Here is a 23744-nt window from a genome sequence, read left to right as displayed (position 1 = left end):
CGAAACTGTGCTGTGTCTGCTCTATCAAGCAATTCCCCTCAAGATGCCTCGCTATTTCCTCCTTGATGACGGATTCTAACATTTTACCTACAACAGACGTTTCAGCCATATCAATCACTTCCTCCTTTTGAAGTTTCACACTTTGTCCTAACCCTTCAATGTTTTGCAGAATTTCTGGACTATTTCTCAACATTTTTGAATGATCTTTGGCAAACTATTCAGTTGCCTTTATTCTAATTATTACAACATATATAGTATCACAGACAAACATTTTTAAATCAGTGTCTCTAGTCACTGACTCAACCAAAGCAAAAATACAAAACCAGTTTTGGTTCCCCTATTTGAGGAAGGATATGGTGGCATTGGAAGCAGTTCAGAGGAATTTCACCAGATTGATTCCGAGCATGAAGGGGTTGATATATGAGAAAACATTAAACAGTTTGGGCCTCTAAGGCCCAATTTTACCATCGTGTTGTGCCTGTTTTTGGGCACGAAGACTTGGTAAAGCCAGGTGTGAGGCCAGTAGCGTGATTAGTGCCTGCTTCCACGCTGGATTCCCCCTTTACCAAGGCCCAAAAGTGGCCACGATTGAGACTCTATCTGGAAATAGGCATGATGGCCATTTAAATGCATTTGCATTTGTCCCTCCAGAATTGGCGTGAAACAGACATGCTGCGCAAAAGTCTGATTCGGGCACTCCAGTTAGTGAGGAGGTAAATGCTGAGCATCTAATGGCTCTCTGCTTGAGGTCAGTGGGAGGAGGTAGGTCTGACAGCTCTCTGCTTGAGATCAGTGAGAGGGAAGGGGGGGATGTCTGCAGCTACTATGCCTGAGATTGGTGAGGGGGAAGGATGGGGGATAAGAAGGTCAGTATTATTGTGGGGATGGGGCAATGTCTGTGGGGGCCCAGGGAGGCATTATCCAGCCTGGGAGCAATGTTGTATTCTATCACTTATATTCTGCACATGCACAGTTGGAGGCTCCGATTGGAGCTGCAGGATTTTGGACCCCACCCACAGGCTTCTGGAGCATGATTTGGAATTGCTGATATTTTAGCAGGCAGAGTGTGAGTGGGAGCACCTGAGAACTCATCTAAAAGTCAGATTTGAAACCAGCTTCAAGTCTGCTCAGCACTTAGAATTAAAATGTTAAAATAGGGCCCATGCGCCCTAGAGTTTAGAAGGATGAGAGAGGATCTGACAAAGCTATATAAAATTTTAAAAGGGATTGATAAAGTAAATGTAGACCAAATGTTTCCTCTTATGGGGTAATCTGGAACAAGCGGTCACAGTTATAGGTTAAAAGGCAGAATATTTAAAGCTGAGATGAGGAGGAACTATTTCTCGCAGACAGTAGTGAATTTGTGGAACTCGCTGCTCCATAGTGCAGTGGAGTCTGAATCATTAAATGGTTTTGAGAAGGAGATAGCTACATCTCTAATAAAAAAGGGATAAGGGAATATGGAGAACAGGTGAGGAGGTGGATTTGACACTAGGGAGAGATCAGGCATGATCTGATTGAATGGCCGAACAGGTTCGAAGGACTGAACTTGACTTGGCTCCTAATTCCTATGTTCCTAAATTGAAAACAGGCAGTTACCATTATGTGGTTGACATTGTTAAACTGTCTTGCTAATTGTTAGGGTAACTGCTATAATTGAACACGTGACGATTTTGGGGTGAGATTTTCCGGAGAAGGCCAGAGAATCCGGCCCGAGGTCAACGTTGAGAAAGTTCTGCTACTGAGGTCAATTTGGTTTGAATTGATTAAAGTATATTGGCCAGAATTTTCTGCCCATTCTCGCTAATGGGATCTTCTGGTCCTGCTGATGGCAAACCCTTGCCATGTGTTTCCCGGCAGCAGGGTGTACATAGAATGGGAAGTTCTGTCGGCAAGGGCGGAACCAGAAGACCCTCTGGCAGGCCAATGGTAGGCCGTCTCTGCTTGATAGAGCAGACGCAGCACGGTTTCGTTAAGGGGAAGTCGTGTCTGACAAATTTACTGGAGTTCTATGAGGATGTGTCTAGGGCGGTGGATAGAGGAGAGCCGGTGGATGTGGTCTTTCTTGATTTTCAGAAGGCGTTTGACAAGGTACCTCACAAGAGGTTATTGCAGAAGGTCGAGGGACATGGAGCTGGGGGTAGGGTGTTAGCGTGGATAGAGGATTGGTTGTCAAATAGGAGGCAGAGAGTGGGGGTTAATGGGTGCTATTCGGATTGGCGGTTGGTGACTAGTGGAGTGCCCCAGGGGTCGGTGCTGGGGCCTCAGCTATTTACCATTTATATAGACGATCTGGAGGAGGGAACCGAGTGTATGGTGTCGAATTTTGCTGATGACACCAAGATTGGTGGAACGGCAAATTGCGCGGAGGGTGTGGAGAGTCTGCAGAAGGATCTAGATAGGCTGTGCGAATGGGCCAGGAACTGGCAAATGGAATTTAATGTTGGCAAGTGCGAGGTGGTCCACTTTGGTAGGAATAATGTTAGGAAGGACTATTACTTATGTGGCGAAAAACTGCAGCAGGCGACGGTGCAGAGGGACCTCGGGGTCCTTGTGCATGAGTCGCAAAAACCCAGCCTGCAGGTGCAGCAGGTGGTCAGGAAGGCGAATGGGATGCTGGCCTTCATAGCGAGGGGGATTGAATATAAAAGTAGGGAGGTCTTGCTGCAGCTGTATAGGGCATTGGTGAGGCTGCAGCTGGAGTACTGTGTGCAGTTTTGGTCGCCGCACTTACGCAAGGATATTTTGGCCTTGGAGGGAGTGCAGAGGAGGTTTACTAGGCTGATACCGGAGTTGAAGGGATTGAGCTATGAGGAGAGGCTGAATAAACTAGGCTTGTACTCGTTAGAGTTTAGAAGGATGAGGGGAGATCTCATTGAGACATATAAGATGATGAATGGGATGGATAGGATAGAGGTGGAGAGACTCTTCCCGCTCAGAAAGGGCAGTAGGACTAGGGGGCACAGCCTCAAGATAAAGGGGGTGCGGTTTAGAACGGAGTTGAGGAGGAACTTCTTCACTCAAAGGGTGGTGAATCTCTGGAATTCTCTGCCCGTTGAAGTGGTGGAGGCTACCTCGCTAAATATTTTTGAGACGCGGGTTGATGGGTTTTTGATAAACGAGGGGATTAAGGGTTATGGGGAGAGGGCGGGAATGTGGAACTGAGCCACGACAGATCAGCCATGATCTTATTGAATGGCGGGGCAGGCTCGAAGGGCTAGATGGCCTACTCCTGCTCCTATTTCTTATGTTCTTATGTTCTTGTGTTCATATGCAGTGCAGTATTACTCAACTATAGATATAGATAATATGAGAAAGAAAAATTCACGTGACAATTGTACAAATGTCATCTAAAATGTACAGCACAATTGATCAGATGTGATTTAATAATATGTTTTATTTTGAAAATCCATTCATGGTGAGAATTAGGACTGGCCAAAAAAGCAACAACTGTGTCAGCAGACACATCAACCATCAGTTTTACACATGGATAGTTAATGTTTTGAGTCAGTGTGTCAGCATTCACAAATAAAAACCAGTCTGGATCAGGTCCTTTGATGCCAATCTTACCCATGTCCTGTGGCTAATGGGAAGAGAACCGAGACACTGTTTACTGTAAGTAGAAGTTGCTGTGAGAGCAGGAAATCTTGTCCACAATGTTCAGTGACTGGAATCCTCTGTATTAACACCAGGATTGAGGTAGGAGAACAATTGAAACTTCATGATGCAGGTACTCTGACACTCAGTAATTCTACCCTGCCCCCCTCTGCCTGAAAGTGATGCAGAGAAAACTGCAGACAAAGTTGTATCTGGGTCCTGGTGGAGTTACTGACTGTTCCAGAGAATATACACTGCAGTTAGCATTATGTGACCAGACAGTGAGGGATTTTCAAGGCCATTGTTTACAAAATCAGAAACTTCCCCTCAAATTTTCACATCTCAGAAGAGGCCAGAAGTTGCACACAGTTCGAGGTTTCTATAAAAGCAGGCTGGTTTCTATATTTTTTCCCTCTGTTTTGTTCCAAGCATGGACCCCAATCAGGAGGAGACGTGCAAGCAGCAGAAATTTTCTGTCAAAAGGGAAACTATAATGTTTAGTAATTGCTGCTGGTCTTTTACCGAACATTAACATCCAACACAAAAAAAAACCTGATTCTAATCAGATTCTTTAGCAGTTTTATCCAGCATATGACAATTCATACTATACCAAGAAAAACTTGCCTGCATGCTTTTCACAGAAATTGTACTACCATGTCCATATCTAGACTCTAATCTCCCAGGTAGCGTAATGGTAGTGAAAGACACTGGACAATGTGAATTACATCTTAGTAATCAAGTCATCACTCATAGATATTTTTGGTAAATGAGGGAGTTAAGAATTATGGAGGAGGCAGATAGCAAGAAACAGAGGGTGTAGTTTCAACTCCAACCAGAAGACAGCAGCTCAGACTGCGTGCAACTTGAGACAGAGTGCAAGTTTGAGAACTTACTAGGTGCCATGGACCAAGTGTATTTGCACTCTTACTGCCCATAATCAGTATGCTTCACATGGAAAAAGGAGTGTATATTCTTATCCACGGAGTGTCCATTCTAATAGATAATCATTTAATGATAATTTGTTAAATAAAACAATTTAAGATGGCTTGACTGGTGATGAGTAGCAGCTGGAGAGGTGGACACCTGTTTGATACACAGCAACCACCTCTTGGTAGGTGCCTGTGGCTCGAGGAATTGTGATTCAGAGTTGATGAGCTTCAGACACTGTGGTGCATTACAGAAGGGAGAAAGTTACCTGGATACTTTCTCCCAGGAGACAGTCACATTCCTCTAGATCAGGACTTCGAATTTGGGCTCTGGTCAGGGACAGGAGGATGCAACTGAAAGTGAGGAGGCATGGAAATGGAGAAGATAGTACTGGAGGAACGTCAGATCTTGAAATGTCCAACAGGTTTGATGTTCTGCAGGTTTCATGGACAAAGTTAGGGACTGTAGGAAGGATGAGCAAACCCACCACAGCATCAGGGTACAGGGGATCATACAAGCTGGGAGAGGGAAAAATATTGTAGTAGTCATGGGGTTATGGGGTCAGTATAGGTGGGGGATGGATCTGGTTGTCTGCAGCTGAGAGAGTGAGTACTGAAGATTGCATTGCCTACCCAGTGCCAGATTTAAGGACACCTCAAGAGGGACTTGAGACTGGCGAGGATAACTGTCCAATTACCATGGCCTATGTGCGCACAAATCACATTGGCTAAGAAAGAAATACTGCAAAGGCACTATGGCTAAATTAAAAGGTAGAGCCACAAAATTAAGAATTTCTAAGGTATAACCTGAGCCGTAAACAAGTAAGGTAAATAAGATTGATGTGGAGAAATGGGTTTTGAGTAATGAGGCACAAGCACTAGTGTTGGAGAAAAGGGGAGTTATGCCATTGGTGTGGTTACCATGCTAGGACCAGTGCCCTGGTGAACTGTACAACTTGGATTGCAGAGTTTTTTAATTAGGTAGTGAGAGATTGGTTCATCTAAGGGGAGATTCAGAATGTTAAAGGGAAAGGACAAATCAGCAGATCAAGATAATGTTATGTGTGATGATCAGCGCAGTGTGACAGGAAGGGATAGCGCATTCAAAGTGAAGATACACCAGCAAATAAGGTCAGAATGGGCAAAAATAGTAAAAAGAGACCTCTTTGTCTGAATCCTTGCCGTATTCATAAGAACATAAAAAGTAGAAGCAGGAGTAGGCCACGAATCCCTTCAAGCCTTCCTCGCCATTCAATATGATCATGGCTGATCTATCCGGCCTTAACTCCTTTTCTGTGCCATTTCCCATACCCCTCTATTCCTCAATTGATCAAATATTTATCTATCTCCACTTTAAATACTTCTAATAATCCAGCCTGCACTACCTTTTGGGGCAAAGAATTCTGGAAATTTATCACCCTCTGCAGGAAGAAATTTCTGTGCAAGGTAGGTAAATTAACAGCACAAATAGAAGTAAATGAATATGACATGATCACCATTACAGAAGGTAAAAATGAAAAGAAGATGTAGAATAGCTTTTTTAATGAAGTCTGAGATCAGTGAGAAATAATCCTGGTTCAGAAGATCAAGATGTATAACTAATTTCATGCAGAATTAAGGAAAAGCAAAGGAAATGAATCATTGGTGAGAGTTGTTCAAAGGCCCTTAAGCAGCAACTACACAGCAGGGCATAATATACTTCAGGAAATAAAATTGGATTTCAACAAAGGAATTGCAAAAATTATGGATGATTTTAATCTTCACGTCTTTTGGGCAAATCAAATTGGCAAAGTGACGTGAAGGCTGAGTTCATAGGGTTTGATGGGTATAGTTTCCTCAAAGAACAATTCCAGGAACAGTTATTTTGGAACTGGTAATGTGTAATGAGACAGGGTTCATTAAACATCTCATAGTAAAGGATGTTCCATGCAAGAGTGATCACAACATGATAGAAATTCACTTTCAGTTTGGGAGTGAAAAAAATTGGGGTCTGTGACAAGTATCCTAAGCTTCAATAAAGGCAACTATAAGGGTGTAAAGACAGAGTTGGTTTCAGTGGGATGGAAAAAAAGATTAAAAGAGAAGATGGCAAAGTTGCAGTGGCAAATATTTAAGGAGATATTTTATAACACGCAACAAAAATATAGATCAGAATTTTCCAATCTCGCGTGCTCCACTACTGTTGCCAGTAAGAACAGAGAATTTGGTGCTCAGCCAAATTGCCATTCACTGCAACCGAAGAATCCTAGCCATGGATGAGGTCAGAGAATTCCAACCATATTCTAATGAGGAAGAAAACCTGTTTCTAAGGGTTGCACCATCATTAAGTAAGGAAGTTAAAGTGATATCAAACTGAAAGAATAGGCATAGAATGCTGCTAAGGTAATTGGTGAGATGGGAATGCTTTAGAAGCTAGCAAAGAATACTTTAAAAAAATTAAAGAACGAGACATTGGAGAATGAGAAAAAAGTAACAAAAACACAAAAAGAGCATAAAAGCTCTGACAAGTATATGAAAAGGAAATGAATAGCTCGAGTAAATATTGGTCACTTTGAGGGGAACCAATAATGGAAAATGGTGAGACGTTTTGAATAAGTATTTTCTATCTGTCTTTTCGGCGGAAAACAAAAAAATCATCCCAAGGATAGTAAAAAATCAAGAATCAAATGGAGGGAGGGATGTAAAACATTAATATAAAATATTAATAAAGAAATTGTAATGGAAAGCTAATGAAACTTAAGGCTGACAAACACCTTGGCCCTGATGGCCTGTGTTTCTAATTGAAGTGGCTACACAGATGACGGATGCATTTTTGTAATCTTTCACACTTCTCTAGGATCTGGAAAAGTCCTGACAAACTAGAAAACAACAAGTGTTCAAGAAAGGAGGAAAGCAGAAAGTAAGAACCTTATAGGCCTGACTCCAGTCACTGGGAAAATACTTGAATCCTTTATTAACGTGGCAATAGCAGAATGTGTAGAAGAACATCATACTATCAGGCAGACACATGGCTTTATGAAAGGGACATTATGTTTAACAAATCTATTAAAGTTCTTTGAAGATGTCACAAGCAGGGTGAATAAAAGGGAACCAGTAGGTGTTGTAGAACATAGAACATAGAACATAGAACATTACAGCGCGGAACAGGCCCTTCGGCCCACAATGTTGCGCCGACCAGTCTTATTTTAAAAAAAAACATTGACCCACTAATCTAAACCAATCCCTTTTCGTCCATAAACCTATCCACCAATCTCTTAAACGCCCCCAAACTAGGCGCATTTACAACTGCAGCAGGCAGGGCATTCCAGTCCCTCACCACCCTCTGGGTAAAGAACCTGCCCCTGACATCCGTCCTATAACTACCCCCCCTTAATTTAAAGCCATGCCCCCTCGTGCTAGCTTTCTCCATCCGAGGAAACAGGCTATCACCATCCACCCTATCTAAACCTCTAATCATCTTATATGTTTCTATTAGATCCCCTCTTAGCCGCCTTCTTTCCAGTGAAAACAACCCCAAATCCCTCAGTCTCTCCTCATAGGACCTCCCCTGCATACCAGGCAACATCCTGGTAAACCTCCTCTGCACCCTCTCCAAAGCCTCCACATCCTTCCTGTAATGTGGGGACCAGAACTGCAGACAGTACTCCAAGTGCGGCCGCACCAGAGTTGTGTACAGTTGCAACATGACGCTGCGACTCCTAAATTCAATCCTCCTACCAATAAACGCCAAGACACCGTACGCCTTCTTAACAACCTTATCTACTTGATTCCCAACTTTCAGGGATCTATGTACACATACACCTAGATCCCTCTGCTCCTCCACTCTATTCAAAGTCCTCCCATTAGCCCTATACTCAACACATCTGTTATTCCTACCGAAATGGATTACCTCACACTTCTCCGCATTAAACTCCATCCGCCACCTCGCGGCCCAGCTCTGCAACCTGTCCAAGTCACCCTGCAAACTTCGACACCCTTCCTCACAATCTACCACACCTCCGACTTTGGTGTCATCAGCAAACTTACTAATCCACCCAACTATACCCTCATCCAGATCATTAATAAAGATTACAAACAGCAGTGGCCCCAAAACAGATCCCTGAGGCACACCACTTGTAACCGAACTCCATGATGAATAATTACCATCAACCACCACCCTCTGTCTCCTATCTGCTAACCAATTCCTGATCCAAGTACCTAAATTACCACCAATCCCATACATCTGCATTTTCTGCAGAAGCATACCATGGTGAACCTTATCAAACGCCTTACTAAAATCCATATATACCACGTCTACTGCCTTACCCCCATCCACCTCTTTGGTCACCTTCTCAAAGAACTCAATAAGGTTAGTAAGGCACGACCTTCCCGCTACAAAACCATGCTGACTATCTCTAATCAATTCATTCCTCTCCAAATAACTATAAATCCTATCCCTAATAATTCTTTCTAAAACCTTGCCCACTACGGAAGTAAGACTCACTGGTCTATAATTCCCAGGAAAGTCTCTGTTCCCCTTCTTAAACAATGGGACAACATTCGCTGTCCTCCAATCTTCCGGTACTATACCAGAGACCAACGACGACCTGAAGATCAGAGCCAGTGGCTCTGCAATCACCTCTCTTGCCTCCCATAGAATCCTAGGGTAAATCCCGTCTGGACCAGGGGACTTATCTATTTTCAACCCTTCTAGAATATCCAACACATCCTCTGTATCAACTGCAATACTTTCTATTTTACACCCCTTCACCCCAGTGACCTCCTCAGCTACATTCATATCGTCCTGCGTGAACACCGAAGAGAAATAATGGTTCAATGCCTCCCCAATCTCTTCCGGTTCCACACACAACTTCCCCCTACTGTCTGTAACTGGCCCTAATCTTGCCCTAACCAACCTTCTGTTCTTGACATACCTATAGAACGCCTTAGGATTCTCCTTAATCCTATCAGCCAAAGTCATCTCATGCCCTCTTCTAGCCCTTCTTAACTCCCTCTTCAACTCCCTCCTAGCCAATCTAAAGCTTTCTACTGCACTACCCGAGCCCTCAAGCCTCATCCGAACATAAGCCTCCTTCTTCTTCCTAACCAACAAATCAACTTTTTTTGTGCACCACGGTTCCCTAGCCCTACCAATTCCTCCTTGCCTGACAGGGACATACCTATCACAGACCCGCAGTAGCTGCTCCTTGAAAAAACTCCACATTTCAGACGTTCCTAGTCCCTGTAATCTCCTAGTCCAACCAATGCTTCCTAATTCTCTCCTAATGGCCTCATAATTACCCTACCCCCAGCTAAAACTACTGACCCGAGGTTCATGCCTATCCCTTTCCATCACTAAGGTGAACGTAACTGAATTGTGGTCACTATCACCAAAATGCACACCAACTTCCAAGTCTAGCACCTGGTCTGGCTCATTTCCCAGCACCAAGTCCAATATAGCCTCAACTCTAGTTGGCCTATCTACATATTGAGTCAAAAAACCTTCCTGCACACTTTGAACAAAAACTGACCCCTCTAACGAGCTAGAGCTATAGCAATTCCAATCAATGTTAGTAAAGTTAAAGTCCCCCATAACAATTACCCTATTACTTTCACTCCTAACCAGGATCGTCTCTGCAATCCTTTCCTCAACCTCTCTAGAACTTTTTGGAGGTCTATAAAAGACTCCCAATAGGGTGACCTCTCCTCTCCTATTTCTAATTTCTGCCCATACTACCTCAACAGACAAGTCCTCATTAAACTTCCTCTCTGACACTGTGATATAGTCCTTGACCAATAATGCTACTCCACCCCCCCTTCTACCTCCTTCTCTACTCCGACTAAAGCACTTATACCCCGGCACCTGCAACATCCATTCCTGACCCTGCTCTATCCACGTGTATTTGGATTTCAAAAATGCATTTTGTAAGATGCCACATAAAAGTTCCTATGTAAGGTAAGAGCTCATGGTGAAAGGTGTGATATATTAGCATGGATAGAGGATTGCCTAAATCATAGGAAGTAAACAATCAGGAGAAATGGATCATTTTTAGGAATTTTGACTGTAATTAGTGGACTGCCACAGGGATAGGTGCTAGACCGTTAAATATTTACATTGTATTTTAATGACTAACATGAAGGATTTTACTGCATTTCAGCCACATTTGCCGATGACACAAAAGTAAGTAGGAAAGCAAATTTTGAAGGGGATACCAAGTGGGCGATCTTACCAAAAAAACTAGAGACTTTCTCACTCATTTTTGGGGCAAGATCAAATCCAGAATGTTATGCACTTAGTGCATGAAAAAATGGGCTAAACTGCTCCTCACCTGTAGGGAAAAGAGGCAGGGCGTAAATCGCTAGCCAGCCTGCTGTAGCAGCAGAGCTTACCATTGTGCATGTGGAGAGCTCTGTGTCTGCACATTTGCAATGGCAATCAGTAGAGGCCTGACAGGTCTGAGAGAGAGACTTGTCTGAGAGACCGATCAGGCGTCTTCTGCTGCAGCCAACCTCGGTCCAGCCCCAACCCCCACCACCTATCACGAGCCCCACGCTGCCCAGAACTTTGGCACTGCTCCTCCCCCTCACTGGTCAAACTGCTCACACCACTCTCATCCTCCCCCACTGATTGTGATTGCAGAGTGGCAGTGGGGCACCCTCCAATCCCCACCGATTGTCTGCAGATTGGCAGCACCCTCTAATCCCACCCACTGATCATTTGCAGAGCGACAGCAAGTTCCCCACCGATCGCCTGCATGATGCACAGTGGTCCCCTCTTACCAGCTGCCACACCACCGCCCCTGCCCCTCCCTGGAGGCACTGCCCCAGAAGGCCTTGTCCCCTTAGGTCCCGCTTCTTAACACTGCCCAGTGGGCAGTGCCAGGGTACCAGGCTGGCACGGCCCAAAGGGCATCCCCTTTGCCCCGACTTGCCCGGGGGCCTCGATGGCCTCCAGTTCTACCAGGCAGGCCATCACAACTGGTCCCCATTTGTGGGGACCAATTATTTTTCTAACCACAGAGAACCGCTCTCGGCGAGGCCACAAAGGCAATTGAGCATGGATGATTGAGTCCCAGGGTCTCTAATTTTATTTAAATGAGATGTAAATTTGAGTTAAATAATTTATTCAGCCATGCAGAAATGTGCACAAGGTTGACCTTGCTGGATATCCAGTGCTGGTAAGATTGCAAGAGGTGAGAAATCGGGCGTGAACCTGATTTCTCTGCTCTCACGTGCTTTTACCGGCTCACTGATGAGGCACGATGTGAAGATTGACACCCCCCCTCCCCTCTCCAAGTGTCTGGAAAGGGACATAGACAGATTAAGTGAGTGGATAAAAATTTGGCAGCAAGGGTATTATGTGGGAATATGCTAGTTTATGAGTTTTGGCATGAAGAATAAAAAAGAGTAAAAAATAATTTAAAAAGTAGAATATCACTTAAATACAGAGCGATGACAGAATGCTGCAGAACTGAGAGATCTGGCTATCCTTGTACATAAATCACAAAAGCCACCATGTAGGTCTAGCATGTAATTAGAAAGGCAAATGAAATGTTGGCCTTTGTTACCTGGATAATAGTGTGTAAATGTGAAGCACCTTGCTTTAACTACATTGGTGAGACCAGACCTAACATAGTCTATATTTTTGGTCACACTACTTAAGGAGGGACGTATTTATTTTGGAAGCAGACTGGAGAAGGTTCATTAGGCTTAATCCTGGGATGAGGGCTTTGTCTTCTGAAGAATGGTTGAGCAAATTGGGCCTCTACTTTTTGAAAAGAAGAGATTTTGAGGGACCTGATAGGGTAGTTGCTGAGAGGATGTTTCCTCATGAGGCAGAATCAACAACTCCGGGTACAGACTTTAAAAAAGGGTTCTGCCATTTAAGATAGAAATGAGAAGACATTTCTTCTCCGAGAGGATCATTAATGCTTGGAATTTTTCCTTACAAAAACCAATGGAGGCTGGATCATTGAATATATTGAAGGCTGAGTTAGACAAGTTTTGACTGATAAGGGAATCAAGGGATATATGGCAAGGGGTTGGAATGGTGGGAGTAGTGGAGGGGGGGCGGTGGTGGCTGCAACTGTTTGGGGTGCAGGTATGAAAGTGGAGTTATCACTGCAATTGGAGTAGCCATGATCTTGTTGAATGGTGAAGCAAGCTTGAAGAGCTGAATGGCCTATGAGTGCTCCTATTTCATTTATTCTGAAATGACACCCATTCAATGGAAAACACATCATCAACCTATTCTAATTGACTTTTACCTGTCCCATAGTCATTTCTTTTGGAGACACATTGTGTACCGTGGACACACATTCACATCACAGTCCTACAAAACTATAGTGAGGAACAAATAAAATTGAACCGTGAAATCCCAAACATTCCAGCAATTTCCCCCACTCACCCATTTCATGACAGTTTTCTAATCTTTTACTGAGATGTAATCATCTGTTTGTTATCATCAAAGACCAGTTGCTGACACCAAATTGTATTAACAAGCACCATTCATTATATAAATAATGAATAAATTATTTAACTGAAATGATCCAAGGTGCTTAACAGAAGAGTTACCAATAAATACTTTTGACAGTGAGACACTGAGAAATATTACCAAAAACTGGCAGAGTGTTGGTTCTAATGTAAAAAATGGAATGTTTCTCGTTGACGGCACTGGCATGTTTTAGGACTGAACCTTATGCATCATTAGTCACAACTTTTATGTCCATGAATATCATGTCATACTTGCAGTGTGTTCCCTCTGATTCACCGACCCACAACAAATTAATTGCTGCAAGCACTACGGAGCTCCGTATAAACAACTTCTCACCACTTGTTCCACAATGACTGCAGAAGATGGCAGCCAAGAAGCCTCCACTGTGCTTCTCGGAGGGGGCGTTTACCATTATGCTGAATGGAGCAGAGGCGGGACGCACTCTACCCCTGCTTCAGGAGACGACAATCTTCCAGCAAGGTAACGATCCCCACCTGGGATGCAGTCACAGTCCTATTCAGTGCAAGCGCACGCCAGAAGAGGACGGGGCAGCAGTGTCAGGAGGAGATGAATGACCTCCTTCGCTCAGCCAGGGGAAGTGAACCATCTTCAGTCTTTCAATGGGCTCCCTAACACACCCCTCACACCCCCAATCCTTTCTCTTTATAGCGAGGGGGATTGAATATAAAAGCAGGGAGGTCTTGCTGCAACTGTACAGGGCACTGGTGAGGCCGCAGCTGGAGTACTGTGTGCAGTTTTGGTCACCGCACTGGCGGAAGGATATATTGGCCTTGGAGGGAGTGCAGAGGAGGTTCACTAGGCTGATACCGGAGATGAGGGGGTTAGCCTGTGAAGAGAGACTGAATAGACTGGGTCTATACTTGTTGGAGTTTAGAAGGCTGAGGGGGATCTTATAGAGACGTATAAGTAATGAAGGGGATAGATAGGGTAGAGGTAGAAAGATTCTTCTCGCTTAGAAAGGACAGTAGGACTAGAGGGCACAGCCTCAAGATAAGGGGGGGGGAAGTTTAGATTGGAGTTGAGGAGGAGCTTCTTCAGTCAAAGGGTGGTGAATCTCTGGAATTCTCTGCCCGTTGAAGTGGTGGAGGCTACCTCGCTGAATATATTTATGTCACGGGTAGATAGGTTTCTGATAGACAAGAGAATTAAGGGTTATGGGGAGAGGGCGGGAATGTGGAACTAAGCCACTTCAGATCAGCCATGATCTTATTGAATGGCGGGGCAGGCTCAAAGGGCTAGATGGCCTACTCCTGCTCCTATTTCTTATGTTCTTACGTTCTTATGTTATCTCACACCAGATTTCAGATTTGCTCCTCTTTCCCACAATCACTGTGTTCCCCCAATAACAGCGATGTTCCTCACCCTCCAGCTCCCATTCAAGCCCCATGCCCGCCACAATTCATCACCATCTTAAATGTTAACACTCCTACCTACACTCTTCCTCTGTATGTCTTTGCAGGACAAACTCAAGCACAACAGGCATGAGTGGGTGCAGCTAGCTTGAGTAATGCCTGAGGTCCAAACCTGCCTGCATTTTGAGGAGTGAGCCCTCAAGCTGGCCGGGGAGGTAGAAGATCATGTCCGTATTGCTGGTGAAGTGAGGGCAGCAGAGAAACATGAGAATCTTCAACACATATGCTGCCATTCCTCAAGTCTCCAGTGAGTAATCGATGTTCCCACTTTTATCCCCTGTAATGCACTGATGCCATCTTCCTTTTTTGCAGGCCAGACTATCCTCATGCCTCCTGAACTCACCAAACTCCAGCTACTCCAAGAGAGACCTCTCCAATCCAACTGTTGAAGGAGGCATCGCAGCCGTTACCCACACCCAGCACAGATACTCACATCTCAGTGGATTCACCAAGTAGACAGGCTTCTTAGATCACTCACTAATGAAGGCTTCACAACTGAACATCCACAGCTAGTGGAGGCAGGGATATCCCAGGGAATTGGCACTCTGAGAGATTATGTGGAGATGCCGGCGTTGGACTGCGGTAAACACAGTAAGAAGTCTCACAACACCAGGTTAAAGTCCAACAGGTTTATTTGGTAGCAAACACCACTAGCTTTCCTGGTTTTGTCTCTTTGTCAGGTCACCTGACAAAGAGACAAAACCAGGAAAGCTAGTGGTGTTTGCTACCAAATAAACCTGTTGGACTTTAACCTGGTGTTGTGAGACTTCTTCCTATGAGGATGCCAGAGTCCAGAAATCTGTTGAGTTACTTGCTTATGATGTGCATCTGGGTCCAATCATCCCACAAGTGAAGGAGCTACAAAGACAGAGTTATGGGCATCAGGAAGCTATGACAGCATTTCTCCACAGACTGCAAGGCTGACTAGAGGAAACCTACTGCCTTCTATTTGAGGAGATGGTGCTGTCACAAAGAAGCCAACATTGTGAGGTGGTGTCTGCAGTGGACAACTTGGTGCAGGGTATGCACGCCATGGCAGGAGATGTCGGCACCGTAGTCCAGCTCATGACCTCCGTGTCTGAGGGCTTCGGCTGCACTGTGTTGATACTGGTGGGATTCCAAGAGTGTCAGTGCCAGAGGACAGCGGTGCTACATCTCACTTCAACTGTCCCTCCATCCCATGTATGAGCACAGTAGCCCCTGGGAACCTGAAGGAACCCCCCCACCCCCACCCCCGCCCCCCCCCCCACCACCACCACTCCCTGTGAGTGATTCACCTTTAACCCAGACACCAAGGAGGACAGCAATCAAACATCCATACTGTCCAAAAGCAGGATTGATTCCTCACCCCCTCTCCAGAGCCCAACCCCAACCCCAATCATGGAGCCCACCAAACCACATCACTCTCATATCTCACAGAGTTGTCCAGTGATTATATGAACAAGGGCTGTTGAGGTGCTGCCAAGCTGTCCATCTTCGCTGTAAGATGGATGTGAACACCAGCTGACACCCTGCATCCCATGTTTCTGAGCCCTATGATAAGCCCATTCAATGGCAGAACATGTTAAGATCTCTGTCAGGCAGGAGTCAGACACATTGCTGAGGATGAGAGAAGAATCGCTCTTTCCTCAATACAAGTCATCATCATTCTCCTGCAGAGTCTGGCCAATAGCCCTGTCCTTCACACCTGGCAACAGCATGGGAGCATTCTGCTGGTACCACAATACTGGTTAAATGTTACTTTCCATGGTAGGAAATCTCACCACTCCCTAATCCTGCATGTCCACAAAGTGAGATGGAGTGAGGCCATCCCTAGTGCACTGGCCAATCGAACCCTATCCATTGCCCAGGCTTCTTCCACCTCCCCCTTTGTGTGGTCACGCTTGCCACCCTCTTCGACATCCTCCTATTCCGAGGAGATGTGGCATTCCTCCATCTTCTCCAGGTCCAGGTTGTCTCTCCTTTGTAGCACAGATTTGTGGTGAGCTCAGTAGGCCACAATGATGCAGGAGACCCTTTGGGGGCTATACATTAGGGCACCCCCCTGACCTTTTCATGCCACCTGATCAGTCCAGGCACCTGAACTACATCTTCAGCAGGCCAACTGCGTGCTTGACTAGCACACATGTTGAAATGTGAGCCTCGTTGTATTGAGTCTCCACTAATTTTTGTGGCCTCTGCACTGGCATCATCAGCCACCATCTGAGTGGGTAGCCTTTGTCATCTCTCCAGCTGCCACCTCCCTCAAAAATAGCTAGCATCTGAGAGCACCCCAAGAACGCCATGGATACTCTCAGGAAACGGGCACATACTTACATGATATGCATTGAAGGATGAGCAGCCTTGTGGTTCACGAATGGCACTTCATAGCACCATTGAGTGCTATGTGAGTGCAGTCAATCAAACCTTGTACCTGGGGAAAGATGTTAAGGTCAAAGCTTGTGGCCCTGTCATCATGGCTTACCTGGTCCTGCTACAATTTGACAAACATATGAGCCCTTGCATAAAGGGCATCTGTGACCTCCTGGATGCATTTGTGTGTGGCCAGCTGGGAGATGCCACAGAAGTTGCTCGTGCTGCCCTGGAATGAGCCACTCACATAGAAATTCAGAGCATCTGTGAGTTTAAGGACCATGGACATGTCCTACCATGTGGTGCCAGCTGTTGCAGAATCTGGTCCACCATCTCCCAGGACAGACGCAGCCTTATATGGCTTTGAACCTCTGACATCTGCAGATATGGTGACCAATGTTTGAATGCCCTTGGCTGGTATCTATGCATCTGCAGTGCTGCTCCCAGAACAGCGACAGGCCCAGCTTCTTCCTCCTCCACAGCATGCTGGTCCTAGCTAGGTACCATGGACATTGGTGTCTCTGCTGTTGTTCTATGCCAATAAGTAGGATAGCCAACTCAACAGGCTCCATGATCCTACAGACTATAAAGAAGAGAACAGTTAGCTATAAGGATTTATGAGAGAGTCCTGATCCTCATTCCTTGATTGTTCAGTAACTACCACCCAATGATAGCACACTCAGTAGCTACCTCAATGCCATTGCTCACACCTCCCACTCTGACACTTTAGCCACATCTCCACATTGGTCTCCGTCAACTTCAGCAGGATGCAATGTGTGGACCTAACAGGGTCTCAGTGGCATAAAATGCCTACATTTCCCCAACCTCCACCAAAGAAGACTGATGTCACATCAGTGGGCAGTTCTGAGTGGCTGCATGTTACCAGTGTTTGCATCTTTATGGGGTCTCGCTGATGCACCCTGACTTAACATCGATTATGATGATAGACATCACCATGTTTTGTATAGGGGGCACATCAGTGTTAGAAGACAGGAACCCAGGAGGGAGGAATCAGGAAGCATTGCTCCTTGCACAGTGAACACTCCTAACTGCCCCTCAAAGGACAAGGTTCACGCATCAGTGTGATGTAATTCTGGCTCCTGTTGAATATCCGGTGAGGGGGGGATGATACAGAGAGTGGGGGTCAATGGGTGCTATTCGGATTGGCGGTTGGTGACTAGTGGGGTGCCCCAGGGGTCGGTGCTGGGGCCTCAGCTATTTACCATTTATATAGATGATCTGGAGGAGGGAACCGAGTGTAGGGTGTCGAAATTTGCTGATGACACCAAGATTGGGGGAAAGGCAAATTGTGCGGAGGGTGTGGAGAGTCTGCAGAAGGATCTAGATAGGCTGGGCGAATGGGCCAGGAAATGGCAAATGGAATTTAATGTTGGCAAGTGTGAGGTGGTCCACTTTGGTAGGAAGAATGGTAGGAAGGACTATTACTTACGTGGCGAAAAACTGCAGCAGGCGACGGTGCAGAGGGACCTCGGGGTCCTTGTGCATGAGTCGCAAAAACCCAGCCTGCAGGTGCAGCAGGTGGTCAGGAAGGCGAATGGGATGCTGGCCTTCATAGCGAGGGGGATTGAATATAAAAGTAGGGAGGTCTTGCTGCAGCTGTATAGGGCATTGGTGAGGCCGCAGCTGGAGTACTGTGTGCAGTTTTGGGCGCCGCACCTGCGCAAGGATATTTTGGCCTTGGAGGGAGTGCAGAGGAGGTTTACTAGGCTGATACCGGAGTTGAGGGGGTTGAGCTATGAGGAGAGGTTGAATAAACTAGGCTTGTACTCGTTAGAGTTTAGAAGAATGAGGGGAGATCTCATTGAGACGTATAAGATGATGAATGGGATGGATAGGATAGAGGTGGAAAGACTCTTCCCGCTCAAAAAAGACAGTAGGACTAGGGGGCACAGCCTCAAGATAAAGGGGGGGCAGTTCAGAACGGAGTTGAGGAGGAACTTCTTCACTCAAAGGGTGGTGAATCTCTGGAATTCTCTGCCCGTTGAAGTGGTGGAGGCTGCCTCGCTAAATATTTTTAAGAAGCGGGTTGATGGGTTTTTGATAAGCGAGGGGATTAAGGGTTATGGGGAGAGGGCGGGAAAGTGGAACTGAGCCACGACAGATCAGCCATGATCTTATTGAATGGCGGGGCAGGCTCGAAGGGCCAGATGGCCTACTCCTGCTCCTATTTCTTATGTTCTTATGTTCTTATATGCTGATGTATTAAAATGAGGTTCCAGGGTTCCTGTTGCATGTTTCACACTACTCTGCTGGCAAGGGGGGCTGAACGATGGGAACTTGGAAACTTGCCAGTGTGAATCAGGCTTTCCAAAAGTATCCGGATTTTGAACACAAACCGCCTTGTCTGTGGATGGAGAGTGCAGGCTCAAAATTGCCCCTAATATCGGAATAGTTTACCAAAATCGTCATCAAAGAGATAAATTTTAAGGAGCGTCTGAAAGGAGGAGAGGGGAGAAGAGAGGTAAATAGGGAAGGAAGTCCAGAACTGATATCTCAGGCGATTGAAAGCACTGCTACAAATGATGAAGTAATTAAAATATAAAACTGAAGCTTTGTCAGGAGCCATTGTATGTCAACAAGAGCAGCAGTGATGAGGAAATTTAACTTTCAGTGTCAATTCAAATACTTTCAGATGAACTCATTTTGATGGAGCGTAGAAAGTTGGAGGTCAGCCCACAGAGTAATGAGATTGTCCATTCTAAAGAAGGCACTTTATCCATCAGTTTCCACATATCATAGAATCATAGGATCATAGAATCCTCCAGTGCAGAAGAAGGTGGTTTGCCCATCAAATCTGCACTGAATCTCTGACAGAATATCTTATCCAGGTCCTCTCCCCTGCCCTATCCCCAAAAGTAGTCATGATGTGGTATGCCGGCGTTGGACTGGCGTAAACACAGTAAAAAGTCTGACAACACCAGGTTTTAGTCCAACCTATTTATTTGATAATATACTCGCAAGCTTTCGGGTTAGCCCCTTCATCAGGTGAATGGAGAGTTCTGGCCTCAGACAGAGCATATAAAGCACAGACAGTTTAGAGATTACTGATTAGAATGCGAATCCTTACACCTAACCTGCTGTTCAAGACCTGAAGTGGCTGATAATGTGAGTGGAAGGAGCACTGATCACAGTTTAAAGAGATGTGTATTGTCTCCAGACAGTACAGTAAGTGAGGTTTTGCAAACCCAGGCAAGTCACGGGGGTTACAGATAGTGCGACATGAACCCAAGATCCCTGTTGAGACCGTCCTCATGTGTGCGGAACTTGGCTATCAGTCTCTGTTCAGCGACTCTGCGCTGTCGTGTGTCGTGAAGGCCGCCTTGGAGAATGCTTACCCGAAGGTCAGAGGCTGAATGCCCATGACCACTGAAGTGTTCGCCAACAGGAAGGGAACAGTCTTGCCTGGTGACTGTCGAGCGATGTTCATTCATCCGTTGTCGTAGCGTCTGCATGGTCTCCCCAATGTACCATGCTTCGGGACATCCTTTCTTGCAACGTATCAGGTAGACAATGTTGGCCGAGTTGCAAGAGTATTTACCATGTACCTGGTGGACGGTATTCTCACGTGTGATGATAGTATCCATGTCGATGATCCGGCATGTCTTGCAGAGGTTGCTGTGGCAGGGTTGTGTGGTATTGTGGTCACTGTTCTCCTGAAGGCTGGGTAGTTTGCTGCGAACAATGGTCTGTTTGAGGTTGTGTGGTTGTCTGAAAGCAAGAAGTGGGGGTGTGGGGATAGCCCTGGCGATATGTTCGTCTTCATCAATGATATGTTGAAGACTCCGGAGAAGATGTCGTAGCTTCTCCGCTCCGGGGAAGTACTGGACGACGAAGGGTACTCTGTCCATTGTGTCCTGTGTTTGCCTTCTGAGGAGATCGGTGCGGTTTTTCGCTGTGGCGCATCGGAACTGCCGATCTATGAGTCGAGCACCATATCCTGTTCTTATGAGGGCATCTTTCAGGGTCTGGAGGTGTCTGTCACGATCCTCCTCATCTGAGCAAATCCTGTGTATACGGAGGGCTTGTCCATAGGGAATGGCTTCTTTAACAGGTTAGGTGTAAGGATTCGCATTCTAATCAGTAATCTCTAAACTGTCTGTGCTTTATATGCTCTGTCTGAGGCCAGAACTCTCCATTCACCTGACGAAGGGGCTAACCCGAAAGCTTGCGAGTATATTATCAAATAAATAGGTTGGACTAAAACCTGGTGTTGTCAGACTTTTTACTATCCCCAAAACCCATTATATGTAACATGGCTAAGCAACCTAACCTGCACATCTTTGGATTGGAGGAGGAAACCAGGGTACCTGAAGGAAACACAGGTCCTGGGAGAATGTTCAAATTCCACACAGGCAATCACCCAAGGTCAGGATCAAACTTGAGTTCTTGGAGTTGTGAGGCAGCAGTGCTAACCACTGTGCCATCCCTATCTGCTGATGATATCCAAATCCATCTTACCACCAGGCCCTCAACACCAGTACTATCTCCAAATTGTCTGTCTGCTTGTCGGAAATCCAGTTTTGAATGAGCAGAAATTTCTCTCAATTAAAAATTGGAAAGACATTCTTTCTGGTCCCCATCACAAACTCTGTTCCCTCGATCCCGTGTCCCCCAAAGAACAAAGAACAGTACAGCACAGGAACAGACCTTCTGGCTCATCAAGTCTGTGCTGGCACAGACATCTCTCTAATCTGATACTTCATTGCCTCTACATGGTCCATATCCTTCTATTCTTGGGCTATTCATGTATCTATCCAGATGGCCCTTGAACTTTGCTATAAAATCTGCTTGCTCCACCTCCTCCGGCGACGTGTTCAAGGCATTCACCACCCTCCGTGTGAAAAACGTGCCCTTCACATCTCTTTTAAACTTTCTTCCTCTCACTTTCAATCTGTGCCCCCAAGTAATTGACCTTTCGATCCTGAGAAAAACACTCTGACTATCCACTCTATCCAAGCCTGTCAGAATTGTGTAAACCCCAATCAGGTACCCCCTCATCCTTTGACATTCCAGTGAAAATAATCCAAATTTGTTCAACCTTTCTTCATAGTCCATATTCTCCAAACCATGCAACATCCTGGTAAATCTCTTCTGCACCCTTTCCAATGCATCAACATCCTTCCAGTAGTGTAGCAACCAGAATTGTACACAATACTCTAAATGCAGCCTAACCTATTCCTATACTCAACGCCCTGACCAATGAAGGCCAGCATGCCATACGCCTTCTTGACCATCTTGTCCACCTAAGTTGCCACCTTCAGGGAACTGTAGATCTGCACGCCCAGATCTCTCTGTACCCTAATATTTCTAAGGGCTCTATTATTTACTGTATACTTTCCTTTTGCAGTAGATCTTCCAAATCACATCAAATCCCATCCTTCCCTCTGACTTCAGGCTATTTGCCACATTGATGTCAGATTTGACTGACCTTTGATGAGTTTCCAACCACATGTTTACAGCATTATTGAGACCTCCTAACACTTGCAGTGCTTGACTTTGACTTTGCCATTGCTTCAGTTCATATATTGATGAAACCTTCATCCATGCCTTTGCTATCTCTAGACTTGATGGGCGGAACATTACAAGACTTTTTTCTCATTGTCCAGCTAGCTTGAAAAAAGGACAGTTCCTGACCTGGTTTTTGGGGAAGATTTCACTCCCAATCTAATGCACATGGTCAATGAAAATATGGGCTGGATCATTTCTAGCCAGTTGAGGCAGTGGGCAGTGCTTAACTTGCCAGAATCTGCGCATGCACAGAAAAAGCACAAAAAAGCAGCTCCCCTGAATGAAAACCCCTAGTCCAAATACAGCATCTCACTTCCCCAAGGACATCAGGGACCTTCCCACCTAACATCACCAACCCCTTACTCCCCACTCCACAGAAACCCCTTGCATATGGCCCCCTCATTATCCTACTGCCCCAATTGTTGACTGACATGACCCTTTCTCTTTCCGCCCTTGAATATCACAAAGGTACATTTCCCCCCACCACTCCCCACCATCAGCACATCTGCACATGCTGACTTGGTTTCCTTTCATGGTTACAAAACAAACTTCATTAAACTCACTGAAATGCTCTAATGAGCGTGTGACTCACCCAACCTGCCTGCAGCTGATCTACCCTAACAAGTGAAAGCTCCATAAAAACCCCAAGTATGGACAGACATGCAGGTGATGCAGGAAAATGTAGTACCAAGGAAGACAGTCCCCAGATTTTGAAATGCAGATCTGGTCAGCGTGCTGGAGGTGATGGAGGCAAGGCAGGACACCCTTTACCCCAGCAGGAGGCCACCTCAGGGGAAGGGATGGAAATGCAGCCTGGGAGGCAATGGCAGCATATGTTAATGCCAGGGCACTTCCTCTGAGAGCCACCCCCTGAAACCCTGCAGGATTCGTGCCATTAGATTTTACATGGTTTCTTCTGTCCCCACAGGAGAAGAATGTCCATAATCATTGGGAGAGAGCAAAGACAAAGGCTGGTGTGCCTGAGATCTGGGTCCTCACCCCCTTTTGAGGAGTGGGCACTGGAGCTTGTACGAGAGGAGGGAATGCAGACCATTAGTAACAGCATAGCCGGCTGGAGTATCTGCCAGTCCTCCACTCGTTGAAGATATCTGAAGTAAGTTGCAAGCAGCACAGATTTCTCTCCCAGCCTTGCATTTAACCTTGTGTCTGGTGTTGCACAAATGGATCCTGATATACCTGGGCCACCTGGCATCGTGGCCCCTACTGCTGCTCCCACCCATCCTACCCCTGACAGCTCAGAAGACTCCTCGGAAAAAGTGGACGAAGGGACCTCTGAGGCTTTGCATCAGCTTCCACCTCACAATTCACCATTCCAGAGACTCTCATATTGATGGGTCCAGTTAGTGGTGAGGCATCTGGGTCACTCCCTGATGCACACAACACGTCTGCTGATGTACATTGGATAGAGGAGGG

General features: G+C 45.8%; 1 protein-coding gene across 1 annotated transcript in view; it reads right to left on the bottom strand.

The window, feature by feature from the left end:
• Positions 1-3932: 3932 nt before the first annotated feature.
• Positions 3933-23744, bottom strand: part of LOC145342121 (sodium- and chloride-dependent neutral and basic amino acid transporter B(0+)-like) — a 77435-nt gene continuing 57623 nt past the window's right edge. Inside the window, exon 14 of the mRNA XM_080187360.1 lies at positions 3933-4070. Coding sequence (XP_080043486.1) covers positions 3933-4070 — 138 coding nt within the window. The remainder of the gene's footprint in view (positions 4071-23744) is intronic.

Source organism: Carcharhinus amblyrhynchos, chromosome 4 (genome assembly GCF_965287045.1).
Source record: "Carcharhinus amblyrhynchos chromosome 4, sCarAmb.v2.hapA, whole genome shotgun sequence".
NCBI classification, from domain to species: Eukaryota; Metazoa; Chordata; class Chondrichthyes; order Carcharhiniformes; family Carcharhinidae; genus Carcharhinus; species Carcharhinus amblyrhynchos.
This window is presented reverse-complemented; position numbering and strand designations above follow the sequence as displayed.